Source organism: Salvia splendens, chromosome 5 (assembly GCF_004379255.2).
Source record: "Salvia splendens isolate huo1 chromosome 5, SspV2, whole genome shotgun sequence".
Lineage (NCBI taxonomy): Eukaryota > Viridiplantae > Streptophyta > Magnoliopsida > Lamiales > Lamiaceae > Salvia > Salvia splendens.
The window spans coordinates 7959741-7971766 of record NC_056036.1 but is presented as its reverse complement, the minus strand read 5'-3'; the positions used below and the strand labels follow the sequence as shown (position 1 = coordinate 7971766).

At 38.8% G+C, this 12026-nt stretch overlaps 1 protein-coding gene across 1 annotated transcript; it reads right to left on the bottom strand.

The window, feature by feature from the left end:
* Positions 1-3751: 3751 nt before the first annotated feature.
* Positions 3752-5743, bottom strand: LOC121803727 (receptor kinase-like protein Xa21). The gene is made up of 2 exons (XM_042203352.1): positions 4180-5743; positions 3752-4077 (listed from the first exon to the last, which is right to left on the bottom strand). Exons 1-2 carry the CDS (start codon positions 5741-5743, stop codon positions 3752-3754), a joined length of 1890 nt encoding a protein of 629 aa, XP_042059286.1.
* Positions 5744-12026: the final 6283 nt, after the last annotated feature.

The following is a 12026-nucleotide window of genomic DNA, read 5'->3' as shown; positions in this document are numbered from 1 at the left end:
CCGTAACCATCGGTTTTGGAACCAGAACCGCGAAAAACCCTCACTGTTCGATTCCGATTCGATAATTTCCAAAACCAGAACCGGCGGTTCCGAACCGTAACCGCCGGTTCCTGAACCGTGGGCATCTCCAGTATGTGGATCAAAAGACCCTTCTTCCTTCTCTTTCTTCGAAGCTGTTTCTTTTGAAGCCAGAACTTCATTCCCTTCATCATTCGGAAGAGACGCCGCCGAGGTCATTTAGCCCCATATCACGCCTCCTACGGCGTCGAGCTGCTCTAATTTTCGATGCAAGCTCACCCCCAACAGCCCAACATCACCTTTAGCCAAATCCAAATACAATTTCATCTTCTTCTCCCTTTTCCATGAATTGATCAATTCAGCTAAATTCTCTGAACAAATCTCGTAATGGAATCAGCACGGCCCCGCAGCAGAATCGCCAAAACGTTTTCAAAAGTAATCAGTCTCAAATCGAGTTCCAAAAACCGCTCCAACAACCCAGGCTTCTACCTCTTCTTCCATCAGGAAAATCCCCGATGCTGCGAGTCACATCAATTCGAGAAGGAAGACGCAGAGGAAGCCATGGAGGAGAACAAAACCCACATCGTCATGGAAGCCTTTGTCGCGAAGCTCTTCGCCACCATCTCCACAACCTACGCTGAGCTCCAAATGGTGCAATTCCCCTACATGGGCGACGCGATCCAGTGCGCCGACGCGCCATCTTCGACCAGCTCAAAGTGCTCTCCTAGCTCAAATACAGTTATGTAAAAAAACAGATAGATTCGCTGCCGCACGTAACGCTGAGCCGACGGAGATCCAGGAGCAGCAGTCGCTGTAGCAAAGCCTTCGAGAATCCGTCGAGAGCAACAAATCACTCTAGCAAGAACATGATTGGGGCAAAAAAAATTAGCTCCATTTTTACATGATTAAACACAGTGACAAATCAGGATGAGAAAGTCTCAAGCTTTGGAGTTAATTAGGAGAAAAAAGATATTTGTTGAATGACAAGCTCCACAAATTCGGATGAGAAAGCAAGAAGAAAGAGAAGGTTGTCCGCTCAGCGGAGAGAGAGAGAAGAAGAAGGATATAAAAGAGATTTTGCATCTAATTCTAGGTGCATCTTGCAAAGGTGCATCTTCCAATGCAAAAAAGAAAAACCATGTCGTCCTCTAAAATTGAATTCTTTTCTTTAGAGCATCCATAAAAGGGGCGGCGCGCTGGCCGCTCCGGAGACGCCGCAACCACGGCGAATTATAGTTGATAAAGCGTCCGCCCCGGTGTGGACGGATGGGAGGGGGCGGAAGGGCCATAACCGAGTATTCGGCGAGGACGCGGCGGAAGGGGAGCGGCGCGGCGATAGGCGCGGCAGTTTACTGTGCGGCGCTTCCACTGCGGCGGCGGACAAATTTTTTATTTTTTAAAAAAATATCTAATTACCTATAAATACACCTCATTCCCCTCATTATTTTCACATCATTTCAACTCTTTATTCCAACTTTGTCTCCCTAAAATTTGTGGATTCTATTGCTTTTAAAAAATGGATGATTTGTGGAATGACGCGTGAGATTCTCTGATTCAAGAGGTGCTGAGAGAAGCCGACGAGGAGGCTGCGGTGCTGGCGGCGGAATTGGCGAAGGCGGCGCTCCCTCATGCGATTCATCATCGTCGGACAATCCAACGAGACCATAGCGGAGCGCACCAGCGGCTGATGGTAGACTACTTTGGCGATAACCTCCGTTACCTACCAGAGATTTTTTGTCGGCGTTTCAGAATGTCGCAACAACTCTTCACCCATATAGCGACGAAATTGGCGGCGCGGTATAGGTGTTTCACCCTCCGGAGTGATTGCACTGGCCGGATCGGGCTGTCTACTTTTCAGAAATGCACCGCTGCAATTAGACAACTTGCCTATGCCGGACCGACTGATATGTTCGACGAATACCTACATATGGGTGAGACGACTAGCCTAGTGGTGCTCCGGCAGTTTTGTAAGGGCATCCGGAAAATCTTTGGTCCAGAGACTGCTTAGATATGCACGGTTCGGTGCACGGTTTCCCAGGGATGATAAGCAGCATCGATTGCATGCATTGGGAGTGGAAAAACTGCCCGGTGGCGTGGAAAGGCCAGTTCACTACGGGTTTCAAAAGCAAACATTCATCGATGATTCTGGAAGCCGTTGTTGACTACCGTTTGCGGATCCGGCATGCGTATTTCGGTGTTGCAGGTTCGAACAACGACATCAACGTTCTGCAGACATCGCCTCTCATCAATGATGAGTGCCGGGGAAGGGTCCAGAAATCAGATTCGTAGCCAACGGAACACAGTACCACAAGGGATACTATTTGGCAGATGGGATATACCCTCGTTGGCCCTTATTCGTCAAGACAGTTCACCAACCGGTTGGACCAAAGAAACAATATTTTGCGCGAAAACAAGAGGCTGCTAGGAAGGATGTTGAGTGAGCTTTTTGTGTGCTCTAAGCGCGATGGGCCATTATACGGTGCCCGACACGAGTTTGGTACGGAGATGATGTTGCGAATATTATGTTAGCATGTATCATATTGCACAATATGATAATAGAAGATGAAGGATTTACTGCAGAGTGTTGGGCACCGGAAGATGGTGCAAGTACAAGTCACGGTGTTGCCTCCGCGCCGATACAGATGGGTGTACCACGTAGTAATGAATATCTGCTCCAACGTTTCACTGATATGCGTAGGAGCACAACACATACCCAACTCTAGGCCGATTTGATTGAAGAGGTCTGGGCACGTAGGGGAGGGGGCGCAGAGTGAAGAACATGTGTGATTTTCCATAGATGAAATTTTCGTTGTATAATTTTCCCTTTACTTTAATCCGAAGAAAATTTAGTTTTCAATTTTAATTTATTTAATTAGCCATTTTTTTTTCTAATTATGTATAGTCCGATAATTTTAATCTTAATTGAATTAAAATATATAAAGAATAAAATAAAATGAAATGTGGCCAAAAAAGTGTCCACTTTTGCCGTGGAAACTTTTTTTTGTGGTTGTGGACAAAAAAAGTAGCGGGGCGGGTGTGAGTGTCCACAGTACTGTGGATACTCTTAATGCTCAACAGTGCGGGCCCTCCACCAAAATCGAGGGCCGTGCATTTATTACTAAGGAACACTGAATGACGTGATTTCCCATGTTTTACCCCAATTAAGGCCAATTAGCAAACACCGAACAGGTCCTAAGTATATGTCGGACAGTTTCCTCTACTATTAAAACTAAATTTTACGCAATTGGGACCGAAATGAAACCGTGTTTTGTCGTTTTTTGTTTAGTTAATAACCGATCAAATTTGATTCGGTTAACACGGTTAGCAGTTAACCGAGAACTGACTAACCGGAAACCCAGCCCTAAAGAAGAGAAGGTTTACAACATGCGATCTAATTTATAGGAAGGTTGCATGGATCATGGATGATTCGATTTACTCGATTCAGATAGAGATTCGAAGAGGTGTAAGGACATGGCATGCATGTGGGCCGTTAAGGAGAGCGGCTTGTACTTGAGATTGGGTGCTATAGAAGTGATTCAGTTTGTATGGCCATAGAGTTAGTTATGTCTAAAATAATTTCTTGCCAATAAATCACGAATATTCTTATCAATATATCATGATCTAGAATGTTTTTTTGTTGACATATTAGTATAGTGTTATAAATTAACTCACTATAGTTTGTGACAATGGAATGCAACTCCATTAGTAAAATGTTTTTCCGTTGACCAGTCACCTAGTACGCGCGACCTTTGATTTTGTGCAGCTCGGCTAGAGCTTCTTTCATGGTAATCCTATCATAAGGAGATTCTGCAGAGCACTTGAAAGCCAACTCAAATATGGAAGATGTTGATTTAAGAATTTTGTCTCCCTCTTCCTTGTCAAGATCCATTACTAAGTTGGCATCTATCACACTATATGTTGATTCTGGAACTGACCTTTCAATCCACGCCTTCAACCTTACATCTCCACCAAACATATCGTCGCTTGGTTTTTTTCTCGTAAAGGTTTCCATCAACATTACACCGTAGCTGTAGATATCACATCTCGTCGAGACGATCCCTTCAAAACCATACTCTTGTCATGACAAAAATATATCATCTGTCATATAAATACTCAATTAGAAGACATCATTTAGTACATTAATGTAGAATAAGAATTCACCTGGAGCAATGTAGCCTAGTGTTGCTAGAGTTTGTGTAATCACAAGGCTCTCCTCCTTGCCCAATAATAGTTTCGATAAACCAAAATCGCTCACATGAGCAACCATCTCTTCGTCTAACAAGACATTACTCGGTTTCAAGTCACAATGAACAATCGGAGTAGAATAGCCATGATGAAGATATTCCAATGCCGACGCCACATCTATCATTATATTCAACCTCTGTGTGAAATCCAAGAAATAGTTGTGTGAATACAACCACTTCTCAAGGTTTCCTCTTGGCATGTATTCAAGTACTAAAGCCTTGAATTCTCCGTTCGAGCAGCTGCTTATGACTTTCGTCACATTTCTGTGACTAATATTGCGCAGAACTTCACATTCAACGTCGAAGCTCTTAAACGCCGCTTCAGATTGTTGTTTGAACACCTTCACAGCAATGGCTTTCCCATCTCCAAGAATTCCTCTATAAACAGAACCAAAACCTCCCATGCCTAGTAAGTTGCTCTCATTGAAATGTTGAGTAGCTCTTGAGAGTTCAAAATATGATATTCCTTGAATTATAATATTCAAAACTCCACCATTTTCTTCTGTAATAGCTTCATCTTTCCTTCTCCTTTTGTGTCTGAGGAAAACAAAGCCTGCACACAGAATCGTTGCAAAAGCCAAAACTCCACCCAGAACGAAGAAAGCAAATTTCACCTCCGTCGTCTTAGATCTACGACTGGAGACAACAACGCGACAAGGTGGGACACCGAACCTTGGATTTCCACATAGTGCTTGGTTACCTTTAAATGAGTCCATTGTGAAATTCATAAACGGACCATCGCTCGGAATTTCTCCACTTAAAGCATTGAAAGAGACATCAAAGCTGTTGAGATGTTGAAGATTCTGAAGAGATTTTGGCACTGAACCAGAGATGTTATTGTAGGATAAGTCAAGATTTTCCAAACCAACCATGCTACCAATTGTCACTGGGATCAAGCCTTCAAAGCTGTTATGTGACAAAGAAAGATTGATCAAATTTTGCAAACTACCAACCGTGCTTGGAATAGACTCCGACAACTGATTCACCGATAGATTTATGTAAACCGCCGCTACCAGATCACCAACCTCCCGAGGTAAGAATCCAGACAACGAGTTTAAGGATAAGTCCAGCGCCAGCAAATCTTTGAGGCCCCACAAGCCAGATGGTATGGTTGAGACCAGCTTGTTAGAATCTAGAAAAAGTTGGCGTAGGGATGTGAGATTTCCTAAACACTTTGGAATTGCACCAGACAACTGATTTCCACTCAAACCCAAGTCTGACAAGCTGCGTATATCACAAATATCATCTGGAATAGAGCCTTTGAAGTTGTTGTTATGCAAATACAAGCCTTGGAGCTTGCTCAAATGCTTCAGACTGAGAGGGATATTACCCGACATTTGATTTCCATCCAAACGAAGTTGAATCAACTCGGTTAAGTTGCCTATCTCAGCAGGAATTCCTCCCTTCAATCCGGCCTCGAATGCAGAGAATTTTTCTAGTTTGGAAGATAAGTTCCCAATGGAAAGATGGAAGAGTCCCATCGAAAGGATTTCCGCTAATTCCCAAGAAAGTTAAGGATCTGCAACTCGTCAATGAAGTGATGAAGCTCAGTTGTGAAGAAGACGAACCGATGGCTAGATTATTGCCGTACAAATTTAATACCTCAAGGAATGGTAGGGTTCCGAGAGAGTGAGGAACAAGGCCAGTAAATTTGTTGAGGCTGAGATCGAGATCTTTGAGTCGAGAACAGTTGGAAACGGAGTCGGGTATTTGGCCGGAAAACTGATTCATTCCGAGGTAAAGCTCCTCGATAAGAGGAAAGGCGCTGCAGAAATTGGATGGAAGAACGCCTGAGAAGCCATTTTGAGTGAGTGAAAGAGATGTGAGAGTTGAGATGTTGAATATCTCAGGTGGAACTGAACCACTCAACATATTCATTCCCAATCTGAGTATCTGCAGCTGCTGAAGACGTTGGCCGATTTCTCTGGGTACGTACAACACCTGCCAAATTCAAATAAGATCAAAATTGTAAACTTAATAATGCCATTGCAACAAAATATAGTGACTCAAAAGTGTGACTAAACAGAGTGAAATTTCAAGAATTTACCGTTACCGAGCATACAAGTGTTGCTAACTTGGTATCTTTCAAATAATAATGGACTTAATATTGGACGATGTCAAATATTGAAATGCGTTACAAAAGTGCATCGATAATTTCTAAAAGTTAGTATTAACGAAATTTCAAAATTTGTCTTAACTAAATTTGTTTGAACACAAAAGTGCATAATTAAAGACAGAAATACTCATCATTAAACACAAAAATGTTTATAGGTTCCATGTGAGATTAACAATACCTATCCACATTTGTTATTACCAAAATTGATCTCTTCCTACACTATATAAATAGAGAGGCGAGCTGTAGTCAAATATGATTATTGCAAAACTAAGATCTAATTAAGACCACACAATTTTCTAATCTCATAGCCTAAATAAACGCCACATGACATATAGATTAGATAATCCATATTTTGACTTGTAATTAATTACATAAGGGTACTATCTATCGTCATCTGCTCATGATATTTTATGGTAAGTCCACATTTTGACTTATAATGATGTACATGTCGTTATTATATTACTATTGTGGAATGTTTAAAGTAAATGTTATAATGTTTTAGATTTTTTAAATTTATAAGGTTGCATGTAATTTTCAATGATATTTGACATTCCTAAAATATATAAAAAAAAAGTAAAATTCTATATACCTCTTTCATTTTAAATTAAAACTATATATTAAATTAAATGTAACTATATGAAGATTATAATGAAATCCTAATTGCATATGTTCAAATAAAAAAAATGCACGAATAAAAATACTATTTGTGTATGATGCGGTCTAGTGCAATGTTATAATGACATAAGTTTAATGTGTACATAATAGAGTAAATGTAATACTATTGTAAATAATGAAGTGTTTTTGAATTTATAATTGTGTAAATAACCGTTGCCATGGAAATAATCGATTCAAACAATTTGCATATAAAGCAGCAGTATATATCAATGTTATGATGACCTACATTCAATTCAGTGTATATAACGAAGACGATGACAATATTTTCTCTTCCTATTTCATCTCCTAGATTGACGACATTTTGATGTGTTATTTGTTAGAGTTTGCCATCATTTCAATGTTATAGGCTTATGTATATTATAATGCACTGTTAGTAATTAATCTAAACCATCAGTGTTTGTGGTCCAGTAGACCATATTGAATTTTGGTTATATATTTAGGTTATAATTGCATCCTAATGTTATCATATAGTATATTACCAAGAGCAATAATATATCTACAAAATCATATCCTATGAAAATGCGAAAAAAATTACTCTGTAACATGCATACTTCTAGATATCACTATAGTTATATCATTAGTACACAATTATTTTGTACACCTGTGAAATTGTTGTACGAAAGATTCAACTCTAACAGCATCGTAAGATTCCCAACATCCTTCGAAACGCTCCCTGTGAATTTGTTGTTCCATAGGTATAAAATTTGCAGAGATGACATGTTCTTGAATATACCAAAATCAACCCATCCCCCAATCTCATTGTTTTCAATACCAAATCCAACCAACCTATCAAGATTCCCAATCTCACGTGGTAGTATACCTGTCAAAATTTAATAACTTAATAAAACACTAAAAATATCTACTATTTTACAAAGATTAAAACTAGCCTTACCGTTCAAATTGTTATCACCGAGAGCTAAAGCCGTGAGAGATGTTAAGTAGCCAATTTGTGAAGGAATTTTCCCACTAAAAGAGTTGGAAGAGAGCCCCAATCCCTGAAGCCGCGAACACCGAGACAGATTCGTTGGAATCATCCCGCTTAGCTGATTTATAGACAGATAAATCTCATCAATAAATGGAAGATTAGCGCACATGTCTGCTGGAAGACTTTCGCTCAGTTCATTCTCTCTCAACGCTATAGTCACCAGCTTCGACATGTTGAAAATGGATAATGGTATAGCACCGGATAAACGATTTGATTCAATCCACAGATATTGCAGACTCTGAAGCCTCCCAAACTCATTCGGAATCTCTCCGGTGAGAGAATTGGAGGACAAGTCTAGAGTTTGTAAATTTGTGAGGTTTGAGAGGGAGGTTGGGATGGAGCCGGTGAAGGTGTTGTTGCGTAAGGACAGGAACTTAAGGCGGTGGAGGAGAGAGAGCTCGTGGGGCAGAGGACCGGTGAAGCGGCTGGAGGTGAGGTCGAGGAGACGAGGCGGCCGAGCTGGGGTGGAATGGTGCCGGAGAGGTTGTGTGGGAGAGATTTAGTGCGGATACTCTGTGGTGGCGCGGGCTGCAGGTGACGCCGATCCAGCTGCAGACGGGGCTCGAGCTGGTCCAGTTTGTTGCGAGGAAGCGAGAAGGGTCTGAGGTTATTCGGGTTTTCAAGATAAGAAGGGTTGTTTGATCATCGGCGAGGCCTAGGGTTGTAGATAGACAAGGGTGATGCATTTGGAAGGTTATGGTGAGGAATGCATATGCCAAAATGGAATGATACAATTTCATCATGGCTACCTGCAGCCAATTGGAAATGGGAGATCTAAGTCTACTAGTACTAATAAATAAACTATACTAGTATTCCGATTTGATGTCTTGTGATTTCCTCACATCCGACTTCACTTGGTCTAACTCTACAAAGTCAATAAAAGAGGAACCTACCAAAAAAGTCGTCGGTCTAGTTTGTCAACTGGGTTGGACGATTGTGTAGCAATAATAAAAATAAAATGTAAAAAGAATCAAAAGTGAAGTGGACTTTATGGTAAAGCCCATGGGGGTAATCAAACAATGATGAACTCAATACGTTTATTGTATTATTTGTTGTGTACTTTACATTATAATTATTCATCATTTTATAGTAGAACTTGCACAAAGAAATAAAAATATCGATTAATCGACTATGAATAAGTCCTGGCCATATATGGAACCGGAAACACAAACAATGTGGCAATCGATTAGCATATATAGTCGTGTAACTTCAATTGGAGTCCTTCAAAGTGAATAAAGGACTATGTGGAATTGTGAGGTTCGAAAAGAAGATAAAATTTGGTCTGTTATTCCTTTGTGGAGTTGTGGCTATTACAATAGTCCTGTGTGTAGGTTTTATTTTCTTCATACAATGAAGGAGAAGGAAAGATAAAGCAACTCGAAAAAGTACTGATGGAATTTTGTCTCATTGGTATGACAGAATGGAATGAGGATGGAATAAAACGAGGGTATGAATGGGATTAAGATAAGAATGAAATGACAATTTATTTTACATTTCGTTTGCAATTTTATTCCATATCCCTCCGTCATTAGAATGGAAGTAGTTAGGTGACATTTCATTCCATAATACTAAGAAGGACCTTAGGATTTTAACGAGAGCAACTTACTGGACATGGGAGGTTTTGGTTGTGTTTATATATAGAGGAATTATTGTAGATGGGAAGCTGGGAATTCTGTACGAAACAAGGTCTTATATTTTTTGTTTTTTTATCATTGGGCCCTCTTAACATACTGTATATGTTAATTTTATAACATACTGCTTTTAACACATACTAATATGGAGTATATTAGTAGAAGCAACATATAGTTATACTTTATTATCTTGTCTAAAATAGGTAGTTTGGCCTAGTATTATATTGGGCTAGACCAACCATAAGATTTATTATAGTTAAAAGCTCAAAATTTCCATTTTGTTTAGAGTGAGAACTGCTTCCTTTTTTTATTTTATTTGAGGCCCATTAAGTAATACCAACTCATACAAGAAATAAATCGTTATGTTAAAATTGTTGGTTAACTAAGGGCGCCCAATTCAAATGGGCTATAAGAAGTTGGTCCAATAAACTCTTAATGATCTCTCAAGCCGGATTTCATATTTTTAATTATTCCGATAAGCAACTTGTGATTTCAGAATTAGTGTGGACATCAAAAGGTTATAACAAGCGATTTCAGATTAAAGGATCATGAACTTGCTTAGTAAAATTCATGTTTATAATTTATTTTCTATGCATAATATTATTGGGTTCTTGGCATGGAATCTTCTATTAACGCATGAATTGAATTAATCCAATAATCACTAATGGTGTTGCAAACTCTATCAATAACGTGTTGCTTAACCATTCATACGAAATTGCAAAATTTCATGATTTCTAAAAATGAAAATAAAAGTCATACCTCAATATTAGGCGCATCAGTTGGTTAATTAGTTAAATCCTCTTAATTTTAAAATTATGTACTGTAGTTGTTAGAGACTATTTTTAATTTGTATGGACGACACTCAATTCATATAGTCCGCGATATTAAGTTTAGAAAAGTGTCACCAAATTCTAATGTCTGTAATATTAGGTTGCGGTAGAGGGCGTGATGCAAATATAGAGAGGTGTGTCGCATCAAAAAGCACAACATGGATAAACAGGGACATAATCCAAAAGTGGGAAGGTCGAGATGGGAAAGGGGTGAGCCTTGACGATGTTGCTTGAAGTATAGGACGAGAGTTAGAGGACTCCACCACCATTGAACCACCGGACCATATGGGTATTTTAGCGGGCATGGGAGTTTAGCCAGTGAATGGACCCGGTTGGGTGGGTTTTCTTTCATATACCAGTAAAATTAATTAAGTTCTACACCAAATTAGTTCTTAAAAAAACAAAATATTTTTTTTATATCACTATGAAGTAGAGTATTTACATATTTTTTCTATATCCATTTACCTTTTTTACCTTATCAATAAATTTAAATTCAATATTCCCTTCGTCCCACAACAATATGCATCATTTCCTTTTTAGTTTGTCCCACAAGAATGTGCGCTTTCTAATTTTAGAAAATATTTTCTCTCTAATGAGGTGGGACTCATTCTCCACTAACAATACTTTAATTATTTTTTCTCTCTATCTCTCTTACTTTACCAATTTTATATTAAAACTCGTATCGAATCCAAAGTGTATATTCTTTGAGGACGGATAGAGTATTATACCATCTCTATCCGCGAATAGAAGTCATATTTTTCCATTTTGATCCGTCCGCGAATATGAGTCTCTGTCCGCTTACTATAAATGGTATATAGGCCCCACATTTCACCATAAATCATTCCTCTCACATTTCATTTAAAACTTATGTATATAAATGAGAGTGTGGGACCCATATTCCACTACTTTGATCTCACACACTTTTCTTAACGTTTCTTAAAATCCATGACAAAAAAGAAATTAAACTCCTATTCGCATTGGAGGGAGTAATAGTTTATATTAGAGATCAATATCTCATATTCAAGTCAATTGTGACGGTCTTTATATTTTAATTTTGCAGTCATAACCAATAAATACTTCATATACCAATCGTGGTGAGTACGATACACGAATAGGGGAGGTTAAAATAGAAACATCGAAAACAAAATTTACCAATTTCAATATGTGCTAGTACTATATAATTTTGGAATTGAGATCTTCTCCTTGACTATTATGTTGAATAATAATTGTAAAATGGTCATGATAATCAAATTAATACTAACGTTTATTTTGCACCAGCAACGTGTCCCTTGTTTAGTCAAATTAAAATGCTTCACAACAATATCTCGTGTATTCTGTGGTGATAGAATTTTTTCTTTATTGAAGATTTGAACAATAGTCCTATTCTTCTTCTATTTTTCTTCTAAAATTCAAGCACACGCAAATGTGGTCACTAGCTCTGCCATTGACACAAATTAATGCACTTTTGAAATCAAAGTTCGGAAATGTCATACGCAAAAGTTAATAAATAAGGAAAACCAAATACTA

Excerpts from the sequence above, each read along its gene's own strand:
- LOC121803727 (XM_042203352.1), bottom strand. The coding sequence starts at position 5,743 with ATGGGACTCTTCCATCTTTCCATTGGGAACTTATCTTCCAAACTAGAA. Across the intron at positions 4,078-4,179 it reads ACTAGGCTACATTGCTCCAG|GGATCGTCTCGACGAGATGT; the intron begins GTGAATTCTTAT and ends ATGGTTTTGAAG.